Below are 16,172 nucleotides of genomic sequence, written 5' to 3'. Positions count from 1 at the left end.
GTGGGATGCAGGGGAGGGCCCAGCTACAGCCAACTGGACTCCCAGCTGTAAAGGCCTCTGTGCTGGGCTGGGGAACAGGGGAGTCTCACGTGCACGGGTGGCCTTCCTAAGAGCCTGGACGCTGGTCCCGGGGCCCCTACATGCCCACGTGGTTCTGGCACCTGAGGGCGGGAACTGTGAGCCGCTGGTCATAAAGTGGGCATGAGGTCAGGGCTCAGGAATGTCTCGGGCAGCTGGAGGAGCCCAGCAGCAGTGGCTCGGACCTCGGGCCTCCTGACCAGATCAGAAGCCCACCAGCTAGCCCTCATCCCCTGATCCTGGTCTCCAGAGAAATGAGTGGTGGGCAAAGGATCTTTAAGGGACTTTTGCACTGGGTTTGTGGATGGATCTGGGCCTGGAGGGCTGGATTTGGCGTGAGGGGCTGTGGCCTGCACGCCCTGTGCCCCGGAGATCCTCCTCTGCCCACTGAGGTCAGTGTGGGCCAGTGCTGGGGAGGTTGGACTGGCTGGGGTTTGGAGATGGGGGTTAGACTCCGGAAGGGGCAGGGAGGAAGACGTGGGGAGAGGAGATGGCTCAGATTAGGGGCGTTGAAGAGAAGAGATGGTCATGGGCGGGGAGGGGGTGCGTGGAGGACAGAAGGAGGTGGAGAGCTGGACACACTGCAGATTGCCCCAGCTCTGGGGGCCCTGCCAGGGAGGGGAGGAGGTGGCGGGGTGGCCTCAGGTGTGTTATCCGCCCGGCTGCTGGCTAGCTGTCCAGTGGTCATGGTCGATGTGTGTCCCTGGAATATGGAATTGGGGAGGTGTGGGGGGGGGTGGGCTAAGACCAGCGCAGGTGTGAGGTGGAGGGGAGGTGACCCGCTGTGCCCCTTGCTGCCCAGGCCCTGAGGTCTGCAGGGGGCGTCACCAGAGGAGGGCGGGCACACCCAGGAAAGGACGGGGCCTAGAGGGTAGACGTCTATGTGTGGGGCATCCATTTCCTCCACGGAGCTCGGGGGCTTCTGAGCACGTGTCTGAGCCTGTCTCTGGAAGTCTGTGTCCTTCTGGTTGCATCTGGGTTGTCCAAGTGCAGGTCAGCGTCTCTGCAGTCGGCCGCAGTGCTGCGCGGTGCCTGCCTGGGGGCGCCAGTGCCAGGCTGGGGCACCTTGTCCAGCTCGCGCACGCGCAGAGCTCCTGAAACCGGAAGCGAGGGGGCGGGGCCTGGGACCCCACCTTCGAGCCCACTCTGCAGAGGGGCAGGCTGAGGCCGATGCTGGGGAGGGTCAGGGGCGGGTCTGCGTCACCGCCTCCGGAGGCCTTTTCCTGTTAGGGGGAAGCACCGCCAATGAGGGCTGGGCCTGTCACGTGGGCCTGACAGCTGGGGAGGGGGTGGCTCGCGGCAATGTGGTCCAGTGGCCACCTACACCAGGAGCTGCAGCGCTGAGACCCCCTAGCCCGGCCCACCTCGGGCCACTAGGGCCACTTGGCCCGGCCCCACCATGTTCTCCAGGAAGAAGCGGGAGCTCATGAAAACCCCTTCCATTTCGAAAAAGAACCGGGCGGGAAGCCCCTGCCCGCAGCCTTCGGGGGTGAGTGAGACTCTGCTCGGAGCGGGTGGGGACTTTGGAGCCACACCCGGGCAGCAGGGAGACAGAGGGGTACCCTGTGCTCGGGGCCTGGCCGGGCAGGGGCTGGGCAGGGCCATGCTGGGGCAGCGGCGGAGGGCTCAAACCAGCTACAGCCCCTGCCGGGCCAGACTTCAGGGGCCACGCAGGACAGGCTGGGCCCCCAGCGTTCAGCTCATGGTCAGAGCCCTTCGGGATGGCCGCTGCACCCTCCGATCCCTTCCAGGGCCAGCTGTGGGGTCCAGGGAGTGGGTGGGGCGGGTGCCAGGGTGTGGGCGCCCTGGGTCTGAGACTCTGTATGGTGGGGGCTCAGGGAATCTGGGGCCTCCAGGCACTGTGAGATGTGAGGACCACTAGGTGGATGGTTTAGTGGGAGCAGAGTGAAGAAGAAGATCTCTGGGTGTAAGGCCTGGGGGTGTCTCCACAGGCTGGGGGCATCTGCAAGGCCTGGGGGGAGTCCACGGGACTCAGGGGCCTCGGGAATCGAGGCGGTGTCTTTACCAGCGAGTAGGGTTGCCTGCAGTGGCCTAGCCTGAGAGGAGCCAGAGGTTGAGGACCCTCTCCTGGCCCTCCCTACCCCCCAGGAAGTGAGGTGCCCCTCCCCCGCACCCTTGCAGGCCCCGCCCCTGGCTGTGGTTTGGGCAGACCGTTGTTTGTGAAAGCTCTGGGGAAGAGGATGTTGGGTAACAGGTGTGGGAGGGGCACGACCCCAAATCTCAGCCCACTAACCTGTGGCCTTTGACCCCTGCAGGGTCAGGCTGAAGACCTTCCCGAGCCCCACTTCACTTCTGGGGAAGCTAAGGCAGGGCTAGGTGGCAAACCTACTCTACCAGCGCCCCCTCCCCTCTCCTCCCCGACCAGGAGCTGCCCAGGAGAGATGGGGCTGACGCAGTGTCCCTCGGACCCAGCCTGGAACCACCAACTGTGGCCTCAAATGCCAAGGCCACTGGCACACTCAAGAGGCCCACCAGCCTGAGCCGCCACGCCAGTGCTGCTGGCTTCCCGCTGTCTGGAGCCAGCACCTGGACGCTAGGCCGCAGCCACCGCAGCCCACTGGCAGCAGCCAGCCCGGCTGAGGTACCCATCCAGGGGCCTGGTCCCGACTCCGTGGAGGACATCTCCCACCTGCTGGCTGACGTGGCCCGCTTTGCCGAGGGCCTCGAGAAGCTGAAGGAGTGTGTTCTGCATGATGGTGAGAACCGGCCAGGACACCGAGGCCTGGGTGGAAGGCAGGGCCAGACACAGATGCCCCAAACCCTGTGGGGTCAAGACAGGATAGAGGGAGGGACTTGGGGAGGCTAGAAGGAGGTTGTAGGGAGGGCTTCTTGGAAAAACCCATTGCAGAAGGGTTCTGAGGGATATATAGGAGTTTGGTGGCAACTAGGAAGGAATGGCATTGAGGCAGAGTGAATGTCATATACACAGACTCAGAAACATGAAACAGATATGAATTTGTGGGAACAAGGTTGGGGTGTATGAATTGTGTGAGGCTGAAGGCATTGAGACTGGCAAGCAGAAGGACCCTGGACATTAACCTGAGGGCGGTGAGGAGACATAGAAGGTGTTAGAGCAGAGGTGGAACGAGGTGAGATCTGTGTGTTGGACTGAAACGGACTGGAGGTGGGCTTAAGTCTCAATGGAGAGAGATTCAAGAGGGACAAGGGGCAGGGCTGGCACGTAAACTGTGGGAGTGAGTGGCCTGTGGGATGGCAGTTCCGTTTTTTCCTTGCACGCGTCCGCTGACAGCCCAGCTTCCTGCCGAGTTATTTTCATCTGCTTCCTGTTTGTCCCTGGCAGCCAGAGAGGGCACTGTGATCTCTCCTCCCGGAAACCGCAGTGCCAGGGCCATGGTAAACACTTTGACTTGCTCCTCCAGGTGCCCATTTTACAGATGAGGAAACTAAGGCCCAGAGTGGGCCCCTGACTTCTAGCTCACCCAGCCAAGGAGGGGCCGGAGCCGAAATTAGACCTCAGCCTGGAGAGAGACCTCAGCTCTGCAGGCGTTAGTGGGGTGCTCTACTGGTGCTACGCCTGCTGGGTGGGGAGTGGCAGCCCCTGGGCTGGAAGGAGGTGGGCGCCATAGTTGTTTCCCGGGGAAACTCTAATCTCGGTTCCTTTCCTATCCTGGAGGTTCCTTGGAGGCCAGGCCTGGGTGGAGTTGAGCTCTTGGGCATCCTGCAGGAGGCTGGGCCAGGGCCAGGTACCCTGCTTTGCATCTAGGGGCAGCCCTGGGCTGAGGGGCTGAGAGGATGTGGGTTCGAGTTCCAGTGCTGCCCCTGCTGGGCTGAGGCTCTAGACCAGCGGTCCCCTCTCTAAGCCTCAGGTAGGTCTTCAATGTGAAATAGGGTGATGATACGCCAGGCAGGGTTGCTGACTGTAACCAGATGCCCTCTGCATATAGTGCCTATTGTGGGGTTAGTGAGACCCATACAGCGACTTGGTGACCCCTGTGCTGTCAGCGGAGGAAGCGGCGGCAGAGGTGGGGGGAGTGCGCCAGGATCCACGTGGGCGGGGCGGGGTGTCCCCGCGCCTCCTGACGTCCTGAGCCTCGGCCGGCCTGTTTCCCTGCCTACCCTTGGCCCGCCCCACCCTGAATCGAATTAAGGCTCCTTGAGTCTCGGACTCCTGCTCCCCAGTCCTGGGAGCTGAAAACCCCAGCCAGGGCTAGTGGGACGCCGGGGCGGAGCCTTTCCCGGCGGGGGCGGGGTCTTCGGACCGGCCAGAGCCGGTTTGGCTGCGGAGGACCGAGCACCAAAGACCCTGGACCTGTAGGTCGTCTAGTCCGTCCTGCGCGTTCACGGAGGTCCCCGCGCGCTCACGGTCGAGCCATGTGTATCTGCGGGACGGTGCACCTGGCTCTGCACCAGGGCCCCGTCTGCTGCCAGACGGGGCCCCGAGGTGAGGGGACTGTGCGGGGTGCAGGGGTCTGGCTGCGAGCACGTGGAGCTTGGGGCATTTACCACCAGTCCATGGGGGGACACAGGGCTGCCAGGCACTTGCCTTGGCCGTGCCAAGCTGGGCATATCTGAGCTTAGCCAGAATCCCACCTGCCGTTGGCTTCCCAGGTTGGGATGCTGCGCGACAGGAGTGGCTGAGGCCCAGGCAAGAGGGGCCGGTGCTTGGAAGGAGTGTCCTGGGAAGGGGCGTGTCCTGGCCTTTCCTCTCCTGGCTTCCCTGGTTTTCTGACGCTCCTTCCCGCCTCCTTGAGTTGGCCTTGGATTCAGGCAGCAAATTGCACCCAGGTCTGAGGCACCGGGCTGTATCTGGAGCAGGCATTCCGTGGAGGGGGTCTCCCTGTGGGTGGCATTCAGCCAGGGGCCTCAGTGCTGCAAAGGGATCAGGCACCTCTTTTTAGGTTCCACTCTTTTGGTTTTGGTTTGGTTTTGAGCATCACCTACCAGGCACAGAGTTAGGGTCCACAGGTGTGAAAGTTATCCTCCCAACTGGTGGCCAGGCTCCTCCTGGGTCTCAGAGTCTGGTCATTCCTTCCCTATCCACGCATTCCTGTGGCTTGGTTTCCACTAGATGGTGCGTGTTTTGCACACACTGTTCTGCTTGTGCACACTGCTTTTTTTCAATTAAGAACATTTGAGGAGGGCATTTAAAGCTACTTTCCAAGATGCAGATATGACCTCAACCCTCCTTTGCTCTAACACCTTCTGTGGCTCCCCATTGCCCTTGAGATAAAGTCAGGCAGGATCTATCTGGCTGGCATTCTCATGCCTTCAGAGCTAGTGTAGATTTGAAAGCTGTTTGATCCTTGAGAACTGACTTCTCCATTCTGTGCCTCTTTCCTCATTTGCCAAATGGGGGTGATGACAGTGTCTGCACCATGGGGTGGCTGTCTGGGGAGAGTGAGATAACGAGGTGTTTAAGCCCCAGTGTCCAGGCATGCAGGGCTGGGAGAGAGCTGGACAGAGCCTTGAGGGTTTGGGGCAGGGAAGGGGCCAGGTGGGCTGCATGGAGGAGGAAGGACCAGGACTACAAATTTGAAGGGAAGCAGGAGTTTGTTTTCTGGAGGGACGAGGAAAGAATGTTCTGTGCAGGACTACATAAGCCAACGTCTATGCCTTGGTTGAGCTGGCCAGCAGTTCAGAGAGGAACATTGCTCCCACTGAGGTCACAGGCCGAGCCTCAGACAGCTGCCCTCCCATCTCTGCCTGTCTCCCCACTTGGGGACAGGGGCTCTGAGGAGGAGGTGGGCCCCTCTCTCCCTGCTCACACCCACTCTGCCCAGCAGACCTCCTGGAGGCCCGCCGGCCACTGGCCCATGAGTGCCTGGGTGAGGCCCTACGTGTGATGTACCAGGTCATGTCCAAGTACCCGCTGCTGAACACAGTGGAGACGCTTACAGCTGCTGGCACCCTTATTGCCAAGACCAAAGGTCAGTTGGCTAGGGTGGGGCAGAAATGGCTTTCTGCCTGGGAGGGCTCCCTGAAGGAGGGGATGTTTGAAGTGGGTTTTGAAGGATGCATAGGAGTCTGATAGACCCAACAGCTCCAATGTTACCCCTTCAGTTAGTTGCACAGGTGGTTACCTCCCAGACTAGGCCAAACCCTCTTTTCCTCGTCTCTGCACTTCAGCCTTCCATTATGAGTGCAACAACGAGTCTGACAAGCGGGAGTTTGAGAAGGCCTTGGAGACCATTGCCGTGTCCTTCAGTAGCACGTGAGCATGGGGCCAGCGACGCCGGGGTGGGGAATCGTGGGGACCTGTGTGCCTCTTGACATCTGCACCCCCCTGCCCTGCAGTGTGTCTGAGTTCCTCATGGGTGAAGTGGACAGTAGCATCCTCCTGTCAGTGCCCCTTGGGGACCTGGGCCAGGTGAGTCGGGGTAGCCTGGAGGCTGCATGGGGTCAGGCTGGCAGGGTGGGTGAGTCACCCCAGCTCCCTCTGTGGACTGTGGTCCCCTGCTCTGTCCAGGGTTGTGGTGACTGTCTCCTGCAGGGTGGGAATCAAACAGGCCCCAGCCCTGGCTGGACTCACCTGTTTTCCCCCTGTGCAGTCCGTGGAGAATCTGTATGGACAGGGGAGTGAGGGCGCCCCACCCAGCACCGACGACTGTGATGTGGGTGAGTCTCGGAACCACAGAGCGGGTGGCACGTGCTCAAGTGGTGGGCCGAGCGGCGGAGGACTCGGGCAAAGGCTGGAAGGAAAGGTGGGCTGAGGGGGAGCCCGGGCTGAGCAGACCCCCCACAGGCTGCCTGGCCCCGGAGGAGGTGGACATGCTGCTGCAGCGCTGTGAGGGCGGCGTGGATGCAGCGCTGCAGTACGCCAAGAACATGGCCAAATACATGAAGGACCTCATTGGCTACCTGGAGAAGCGGATGGCCCTGGGTGCGAGCCGGACAGGGTTAGGGCGGGGGTCTGGCTGGGGGGCCCTGCCCCGCCCCGCCCCGCCCCTCCCCGCCCCTCCCATCCCCCCTGCACTCACACCTCTCCCTGCCTGCAGAGATGGACTTTGCCAAAGGCCTGCAGAAGATCGTGCACAACTGCAGACAGAACGTCATGCAGGAGGTGGGGGCCCCTGGGGTACTGGGCAGGGTCCCTCAGGCCTGGGTGTGAGTCTAGGCCCCTCCGAGAAGGGCTGAAGGAAAGGGGCTTCCTGTCTACACTACAGTAGCTGAGATGGCAGGGCTTCCACGAGGGCGTGGGGTGCTGGGGCCCCCTCCTGTCCCACCCCTGTGACTGCCGCCCCCCGCCCCCCGCCCCCCGCAGCCCCACATGCCCCTCCTGTCCATCTACTCGCTGGCACTGGAGCAGGACCTGGAGTTTGGCCACGGCATGGTGCAGGCAGCGGGCACGCTGCAGACCCAGACCTTCATGCAGGTGGGCTGCACCCAGGGTAGGGTGGGTGGGAAGGAGGGCGCTGCAGGCCCCACTCATGCCCGTCTTCCCCCCCAGCCTCTGAACCTGAGGCGGCTCGAGCACGAGAAGCGCAGAAAGGAGATCAAGGAGGCTTGGCACCGCGCCCAGAGGAAGCTGGTACCGCGGGGCTGTGGGGGTGGGATGGGGCAGGACGGGCTGGCCTGCGCATGCTCAGGCCCCCTAGCAGAGACTGGAGGGGATCCTTTCCAGAGTTTCGTGGATACCCGGGACCATGGCCTTCTGTGCCCATGTGGGGCTGGCTGCGGTGTCACAGGCTGGAGCGGGTCCTGACTACAAGGTGTTCCAGCCCCATCAGCCCCAGCTATGTCAGGAGTGACTTGGCCCCTATCACTGTCCCCGTTCAGTCATGGGGAGAAACGGTGTCCCCTGAGGCCACCAGGAACAGGCCTGGGTTGGAGGGAAACTGAGGCTCTCTCAGGTCTGGTGGATACTCCAGGTTCCTGCATGTTATTCTTTTCTCACCTCTCCTTTGGGCTGTTCCAAAGGCACTGGTATCTTTTGGGTTTCTTTTTAGGTCTGTTAACAGGGTCTGTGGTGCAGTGTCCACACGGCGCCAGCTGCAGCTAGTGGCGTCCTGTGGCCTCCCCAGCACATCTGGCAAGTGTGCCTCCCCGTCTTCTGTACACTGGCTGACAGCTTGCCGAGGCCCCGGTCTGCCTCCGGCCTTTCACCCTCACCTCCACATCCAGGGACTTGCCCCGTTTCAGTCCCTATGAAGCTCCTTGTCCCTTCTCTGCTACAGGTGTTCAGCTGCAGCACTGTGTGGCTTATTCCACTAAATTCCTATTCGTGAGCACTTCAGTTGTTGTTGAGCTGTTGCTGTTTCAAACACCACTGCTGTGACGTGCTTGTGCCCTTGTCTCAGACAGGTGACCTAGCATTTATCTCTGATCAGTGTCCAAAAGGTAGTGGCTGAATCATGGGGTGAGTGTATGAGCTGCCCTTCTGAGCCGCAGCCTTTCTTCTCCTTTTCCGTGAGCTCTAAGTTGCTCACCTTGGATTGGATGGTACTCTGTTTCTTATTGATTTGCCAGAACTCTTTACATATTAGAGACCCCAGCCCTTGATGATAGGTGTTACAGACTCCCCTACCCCCAATTTAGCGTTTTGACTTTTGATTTAACCTGTGGCCGGTTTTGCCAGTTGAAACCCACGACTGTTAGTAGTAGTCTTTTCATTTATGGCTTCTGGGTTCTGTGTCATGCATGGAAAGGCCTTCCCCACACTGTGTTTATTTTTAAAAATTCTTCTGTGGTTTCTTCTAGTACTTGTATGAGTTCTCTTCTTTATGCTTAAACCTCTGATGGTGTAGGCTGCAAGCTGTGGCCCCCAGAAGGCGCACTCGGTTTTGACTAAGTGCTCTTCCTGCCAACCCTGAGGGTGCCTGACTTCCTGTCTGGGTGGCCTCACTGTTTTCATCTGTAAGAAGGGAAGTGAGAGAGACAAGCACAAGTGGCTGGTAGCAGGGGTGGGTGTAGGTGTAAGAAGACGATGCCATCCATGCCTTCTTCAGAGCTTAGGTGTGTTCAGCCTCCCCAGCTGTGAAATGGGCACCCCGGATGCTGGCTCCTTCTGGGGCCTTGGAGATGCCACTTCCTATTCTTCCACCATCAGTTCTTGGGCGGGGACCTCTGTTTGCTCAACTGGCTGTAGGATCTTGGGACAAGAGATGTGGGTGGTGGAGGTCCCTAACTCGGTGTCTGGCTGATGGGGGCGCTGTCTGCTCACTCCCACGCCTGCAGCAAGAGGCGGAGTCCAACCTGCGTAAGGCCAAGCAGGGCTACGTTCAGCGCTGCGAGGACCACGACAAGGCCCGCTTCCTGGTGGCCAAGGCGGAGGAAGAGCAGGCAGGCACCGGGCCTGGGGCAGGGGGCGTGGCCTCCAAGACTCTGGACAAGCGGCGGCGCCTGGAGGAGGAGGCCAAGAACAAGGTGCGGGCTGGTGAGGTGCAGGCTGGAGAGGGGCCGAGGAGGCCATGCCTGTGGCGGCAGGCCCTGACCCTGGTGCAGAACTGCCTGCTTCTGTCCAGGCTGCATCTCCTGCCAGGAACGCCTGCCTTCCCCTCCTTCTCTGCCTGGCTGATTTCCGTGTGGGGTCTGACGATGCCTTGAGGGCAGAACCTCGGGCTGAGGTCTCTCTGGGTATGCCCTTGTCCCCACCCCAGGCGGAGGAAGCCATGGCCACATACCGCACATGTGTGGCGGATGCTAAGACACAGAAGCAGGAGCTGGAGGACACCAAGGTGACCGCACTCCGGCAGATCCAGGAGGTCATCCGGCAGAGCGACCAGACCATCAAGTCTGTGCGTGCGGTGCCCCCGCGCTCACCGCAGTGGGGTGGGCGGGGCAGCTGCGGGGCCCGCCTCCTGACTCACGCTGTCTGCGCCCTGCCCTGCCCGCAGGCCACCATCTCCTACTACCAGATGATGCACATGCAGACGGCCCCGCTGCCTGTGCTCTTCCAGATGCTGTGCGAGAGCAGCAAGCTGTACGACCCGGGCCAGCAGTATGCTTCCCACGTGCGCCAGCTGCAGCGCGGCGAGGAGCCCGATGTGCACTATGATTTTGAGCCCCACGTCTCCGCCAACGCCTGGTACGCCGTCTGCGCATGCTCGGGGAAGCCCTGCGATCACGGTGGGTGCGGCGAGCCTCTTTGACCCCCGTCGTGGCCCCCCCTTTTGGCTGTTGGCCCCACCAGGTCCCCGGTCATGCGCGCCCGGAAGGGCAGCTTCAATGTGGGCGATGCCACGGGGACGGAGGCCGCGGGCAGCCCCCTGGAGGAAGGTGGGCCCAGCGATGGGACTCTTGTCAAGGAGCGCAGGGGTAAGTGTCTGGTGCGCTTGGATATGCCTCCCTGCAGCCCACCTCAGCCCTTCACTAGGGATGCCTCCTTCCACACGCAGGTGGGCGCGGACACCAGGTGCACAAATCCTGGCCGATCTCCATCTCAGACTCCGATGCCAGTCTGGACCCCAGCCCTGGCTCAGGTGAGGGGCCTCCCTGGCTGGCGGGGCGTGGAAAGCTGCTGCCCCTCCCAGACTTCAGTGGGCCCACCGTGCAGCTGGAGTGATGGGGAGTGCCAGCTGAGGGCCTTCTGGGGAGTGTCCTGCCTGGAGCCTCCTGGCTCAGGGTGTCTAATGCCCTGTTTCCTCCTCAGGGGACTTTAAGAAGTTCGAGCGGATGTCGTCCAGTGGCACCATGTCGTCCAGCGAGGAACTGGCAGACCAGGAAGGCAGTGCAGGGACGTCAGCCTTTGAGCAGGGTGAGGGGGCCCCTGGGCTGGGAGAGGTGGGGGGGTATTTGGACCCCCATCTGTGGGCCTGGCCCTGACTGACCTTGGTGACACTGACCACCCGCCCCCTCCCCACCAGCTGACCTCAACGGCATGGCCCCGGAGCTGCCAGTGGCCATGCCCAGCGGGCCCTTCCGTCATGTGGGGCTGTCTAAGGCAGCCCGTACCCACCGGCTCCGGAAGCTCCGCACACCGGCCAAGTGCCGGGAGTGCAACAGCTATGTCTATTTCCAGGGGGCCGAGTGCGAGGAGGTGAGTGGCCGGCCCGGGGAAGGCTGGGCGCAGGGGCAGCAGCCGGGCGCCAGCACTTTGCATGCAGAGCGCTGGCGGGAAGTGAAGCTAGAAGCGGGTGGTGGCTCCTGTCAGGAGGGCGCCCCAGACACAGGCACAGTCAGCGCAGGGGCTAGCGGCCGGGCGTCAGGGGAGTCTGCGCTGCGCTGGGGTGGGGAAGGCCTGCTCACTCCGTGCTCGGCTCTCCCCCAGTGTTGCCTGGCCTGCCACAAGAAGTGCCTGGAGACCCTGGCCATCCAGTGCGGCCACAAGAAGCTGCAAGGCCGCCTGCAGCTCTTCGGCCAGGACTTCAGCCAGGCTGCCCGCAGCGCCCCCGACAGCGTGCCCTTCATCGTCAAGAAGTGCGTCTTCGAGATTGAGCAGCGGGCACTGCGCACGAAGGTGACCACCGGGGCCACAGCGCTGGGGGTTCCGTCCTAGGGGCTGTACAGGGAGGGGAGCTGGGCGTGGGCTGAGGTTGACTGCGGGCTTCCACAGGGCATCTACCGGGTCAATGGGGTGAAGACACGTGTGGAGAAGCTGTGCCAGGCCTTCGAAAACGGCAAGGAGCTGGTGGAACTGTCGCAGGCTTCGCCACACGACATCAGCAACGTCCTCAAACTCTACTTGCGTCAGGTGAGACAGATGGGGACAGGGCAGAGCAGATCCTGGGCGGGACCTTAGCTTGACGGGAGGCGTGGCCTGAGCGCGATGGGCGTGGCCAGTGCCTGGCCTGGGGCAGTGGTACCTCAGAGGCATAGTCAGTATAGGGTGGGTGGAACCAGCACCTGGCCGGGGGGGGGGGGGGGGGGGGGGCCTTCTAGGTCAGGGGCGTGGCCAAGGCAGGCCAGGCCCACTGACTCCCCATACCTGACCCATCGCTCCGCAGCTGCCCGAGCCGCTCATCTCCTTCCGCCTCTACCATGAGCTTGTGGGGTTGGCCAAGGACAGCCTGAAGGCAGAAGCCGAGGCCAAGGCAGTGTCCCGAGGACAACTGGATGCCACTGAGAGGGAGGCTGCAGCCGTGGCCATGGCTGGCCGGCTGCGGGAACTCCTGCGGGACCTGCCAGCGGAGAACCGGGCAACACTGCGGTACCTGATGCGGCACCTGCGCAGGTGAGGGCTGCCCAGGCAGGAGTCGAGGGTGGCAGGGTCCCAGGAGCCGCTCACACCTACTCCTATGCCTTCCACCCCCCAGGATCGTGGAGGTGGAGCAGGACAACAAGATGACCTCGGGGAACCTGGGAATCGTGTTTGGGCCCACGCTGCTGCGGCCCCGGCCCACGGAGGCCACTGTGTCCCTCTCCTCCCTGGTCGACTACCCCCACCAGGCCTGCATCGTGGAGACCCTCATCACCCACTACAGCCTGGTCTTCGAGGAGCCTGAGGAGGCGCCCGGGGGCCAGGTGAGGGCTGTCTGCTCTAAGCGAGGGGCACAGGGCTCCATGAATGTGGCTGGGGGCCTGGAGTCTGGCTTGCGGGGTACCAGGATGGGGAGAACGTCAGGCAGACGTCTGGCTAGGATAGGGCTGTCGGGGTGGCCTCCAAGGTATCTTTTAAGCAAAGAACTGGACAAGTGTGGGTTCAACTCTGTGGGCTCAGCTCCAGATGGTGCAAAGGTCCTCCAGCCTTCCCTCTGCCCTTGCCTGAGCTCCTGTCAAGCCTGCATGGGACCAGCTGCCCCAGCCCCTCCCATTCCCCACCTCTTGGCACCAGCAGCTCGTCCCTGTGCTCTGGCTTTTGAGCACTCAGCAGGGTCCCCCGCCGCTGGGCCTCACTTCCTGCCACCAGCTCTTGTTTCTGCTAGTCCAAGTAGTGTTGGAGCAGCACCTTGCTCCTGTGCTCAGAGTCCCCGGGCGTCTTTAATCCTTCTCCTGGCATCTTGGTGTTGAGGGGAGGCTCCTGTGCCGGTGTCCATGTGGGGATTCAGCCTTTCTGGCATGAGCCTTCTGCCCTCTTTGCACAAGCTCAGCCTGCTCACGACATGAGAATAGGGGTCCTCATGTGTTCAGCTGCTGTGGGTGTTGTTAATTTACAAGACATAAAATGGGACTTGGAATGGTACCGTGGTACCTCCCTGACCTCCGTCCCACCCCTGCAGGATGGGATGTCCAACCAGCGGGCCGAGGTGGTGGTCCAGGTGCCCTACCTGGAGACGAGTGGGGGCGTGGCCTTCCCCCTGGAGGAGGAGGCTGAGGACGGGGCCCTCGGTGAGTGGGGCAGCCCTAGGGGTGCTGGGCAGGTGGCGGGTGAGGCACTGGGCCTGGAAGCTGCACTCTGATTTGCTTCCCAGAGACCACGTGGGTCACCTGTTTGTTCACTGTCTTACCTTGTTACAAACTCTCGCAGAGATACCCTTTCAGGTGTTTTGCTGACGCTGAGAAATGGGCATCTAAGACGAGAATTACCCCAAAGTTTGAGACTTTGTGCACCCCTGCTTCCCCTGGGGTTCCGAGCGGGAAGTGGCCTGCTGAGGGGCTGCCTCAGCATCATGGGAGGTGGAGGCCCAGTCGCCCTCCTGCTCACAGGACCACGGTCTCTCTCTCTCTGCCCCGGACCTCCCAGAATCCCACATCACCTCCAACGACTCTGACTCAGAGCTGGAGGAGGCCGTGGACCTGCAGTCCCCGGCGGCCATCCTCGTGCAGCACCAGCTGAACTTCCTGGAGAAGCAGGGGAGCCAGGCCGGCGCCGAGGGCGGCCAGGGCAGCCGCAGTGGCAGTGAGGAGCAGCTGGACCCCGGGGAGGACGGAGACACACCCTGGAAGGGCCTTGGGGAGGACCCGGCCCAGCGGCTCTCTGAGTACAACACCAACCAGTGCAACAACGCGGCTGCGGCCCGGCTGCCGGCCATGAGGCTCCGCGGCGGGCGGGTCGCGACAGGCACCGGCCCGGAGAGGCAGCCGGAGTTTGTCTAGCTGGGGTGCTGGGCCCGTCCCGCTCCTGTCCCGCACATAGCCCTGGGCTCAGCCAAGCCATCGCCTCACCAGAGGCCTCTTCTTCTGGCCCACAGTGGTGAGGGCAACACTGGATAGCTTTCCCAGAAGCTTCTGCCCTGCAGCCCTCTGCACGCCCAGCAGGCCTGGCTCCCCAAGGGAGAGGATTTGCTTTCAGGAGTTGCCCAGGGGCTGTGGTAGAGGGACCCCCTGAGCAGCCTCTGCCTGCCCTGGGCTGTGGAGGCCCGCAGTAGCCGGGAGGAGGACTGGAAACTTCTGCAGACAGCAGGCCTCAGTGGGCCCCGGACGTCCTGGCTTTTATGGAAAACCACGTAGACACCTGGAGTTCAGGAACATGTTGAGATGACACACAGAAAACCGGGTTGGACACCTGGGCTTTGGGAACACGATGTGCTTTGACGTCAACGTTTACTTTGCTTACAATAAAGTCTTTAACCTGATTCCGTCTCCTCTGGCGGCAGCACCCTAGGGACCAGGACACAGAGGGCCCTTAGCACCCCTGGCGTTCCCCGCTGGGGTTGAGGTGAAGGGAAATCCCCGCCCCGCGAGGTGCGTGAGCCCAGGCGGCCACGCGGCCCCAGCCGCGATTGTGGCCAGTGCATGCGAGGAGCTGCAGCTGAAATCCCTTTGGACGGAAGAGCCTGGGGAAGGCCGCAGCCACCGTCCAGGCCAGCACAGCGAGGACCCTCCCAGTGCCTGCTCCCGACCCCTCACCCAGCTGAGAGACCCCACAGTCCGCTCAGAACTATCCACCTGATATAAAATGAAGACGAATTTCACACCCGGTCATGGTACGAGCAGCTGGGGAGAGCAGGGGCATCCGTTCCTGGCACAGAACAGCCCCAGACGGCAGCCCCTAGCAGGCCTAGGTAAGGCTGGGCCGCGGCGGTCAGAGGCTCTGCCTCCGCAGACGCCTCCCAGAGCCAGCGAACTACAACCCAGTGCGTTCCGCAAACGGGGCCGGGGCCGGGGCCACGTGTGAAACGCTGGCAGCAGAGCTGAGCACTGCAGCAGGGGGAAACGGGCAAAACCCCAGAATATCTCACCGTCAGATCCTTCACAGAAAGCTTCCTGACCCCTGACCTACATTTTTTTTAGAGGAGGACGGAATTAGGTTTTTATGTTAACAGAGGTACTTGGGGGTGAACCCAGGACCCTGTGTGTGCTAGGAACATGCTCCACCATTTAGCTGTATCCTCGCTCCCATCAACATCTTTAAAACAGGATTGTGGAGACAGAACCACCGCCAGCGTCGTGCTCGGCTGGACAGCAGCTTCACACTTCTCAGCGTCAGCCCAAAGGCTGAAAGCATGGGAGCCACTTCGAAGGAGCCTGACGGACGGCTAACGCCTCACGTGAGGTGCCTGGTAGTGCGGCAATCCACAGGCCTTCACAGGCTGCTCTGGCTCCAGGCATGGCCTGACCCAGGCTCACAGCGCATCCCAGGGGCCAGGGGGCTGCTTGAAAGCCAGGCCCCCTCCTCACCTCACCCCCGACCCCCAAGAGGGAGCACTGCTGAGGCAGATGTCAAAACCAATCTCAGGGACTTGGAACAGGCCATGCTTGGTGGCACAAGCAGGCAGAACTGGTCCCACTGGAAGAAGGGGGCTGGGGGGTAATCTCTACTACACCCTCTAAAGCCAGAGACTTGACCGACAGCATCCAAGGCCACGCATCCAGGGACAGGTTTGTCCCCAACCTGGGGACCAAGCAAACCCAACCAAAAGCAAGAGGAATTTTCAAGGAGTTGATGAGTGTAGAACTCATTTCTACACTCATTTCTACACAAGAATAACCAAGGTGCTTTTTTTTAATTGCAAGTTACACATATTTACTGTTTTTGCCATTTTTAAGTGCACAGTTCCCAGACACTAAGCACACAGTCACTCACAGTCATGCAAGCATCCCCACCCTGTGTCTCCAGAACTTTCTCACCTCCCCAAACTGAAACTGTCTCCATTAAACAGACTCCCCTTCCCCTCCCCCAGCCCCACCCCCCATCTATTTCCTGTCTCTCTGGATGTGACTCCTCCAGGTCCTCCTGTGAGTGGGATCAGACAGTAGTTGTCCTTTGATCTGGCTCATTTTGGCCAAGACAGTTTTGGGAGAAGGAGGGACCTGTTCCACCATCAAATGCTATATAAAACCATGACTTCTAAGAT

At 61.5% G+C, this 16,172-nt stretch overlaps 1 protein-coding gene across 4 annotated transcripts; it reads left to right on the top strand.

Annotated features, from left to right (window-relative positions):
* The first annotated feature begins 10 nt into the window (after positions 1-10).
* On the top strand, positions 11-14,450 carry ARHGAP45 (Rho GTPase activating protein 45). Of its 4 annotated transcripts, none has more exons than XM_074351345.1 (23): positions 11-470; positions 2,465-2,795; positions 5,844-5,987; positions 6,187-6,271; positions 6,355-6,427; positions 6,609-6,675; positions 6,803-6,940; positions 7,056-7,120; positions 7,322-7,432; positions 7,508-7,588; positions 9,235-9,423; positions 9,657-9,794; positions 9,894-10,084; positions 10,190-10,314; positions 10,395-10,478; positions 10,649-10,753; positions 10,863-11,035; positions 11,267-11,455; positions 11,552-11,689; positions 11,943-12,169; positions 12,252-12,459; positions 13,155-13,263; positions 13,619-14,450. In XM_074351345.1, the coding sequence occupies exons 1-23, from the start codon at positions 333-335 to the stop codon at positions 13,969-13,971; spliced, it is 3,462 nt and encodes a 1,153-aa protein (XP_074207446.1). In that variant the 5' UTR covers positions 11-332; the 3' UTR covers positions 13,972-14,450. The 4 variants fall into 4 exon arrangements, with proteins under 4 accessions (XP_074207446.1, XP_074207447.1, XP_074207449.1 ...); XM_074351346.1 differs by lacking the exon at positions 11-470 and adding an exon at positions 869-1,567; XM_074351348.1 differs by lacking the exon at positions 11-470 and adding an exon at positions 1,667-1,783.
* Positions 14,451-16,172: the final 1,722 nt, after the last annotated feature.

This window comes from Camelus bactrianus, chromosome 22, assembly GCF_048773025.1.
Source record: "Camelus bactrianus isolate YW-2024 breed Bactrian camel chromosome 22, ASM4877302v1, whole genome shotgun sequence".
Taxonomy (NCBI): Eukaryota; Metazoa; Chordata; class Mammalia; order Artiodactyla; family Camelidae; genus Camelus; species Camelus bactrianus.
The sequence above is the reverse complement of the archived record's forward strand: the minus strand, read 5'-3'. Positions and strand labels throughout refer to the sequence as shown.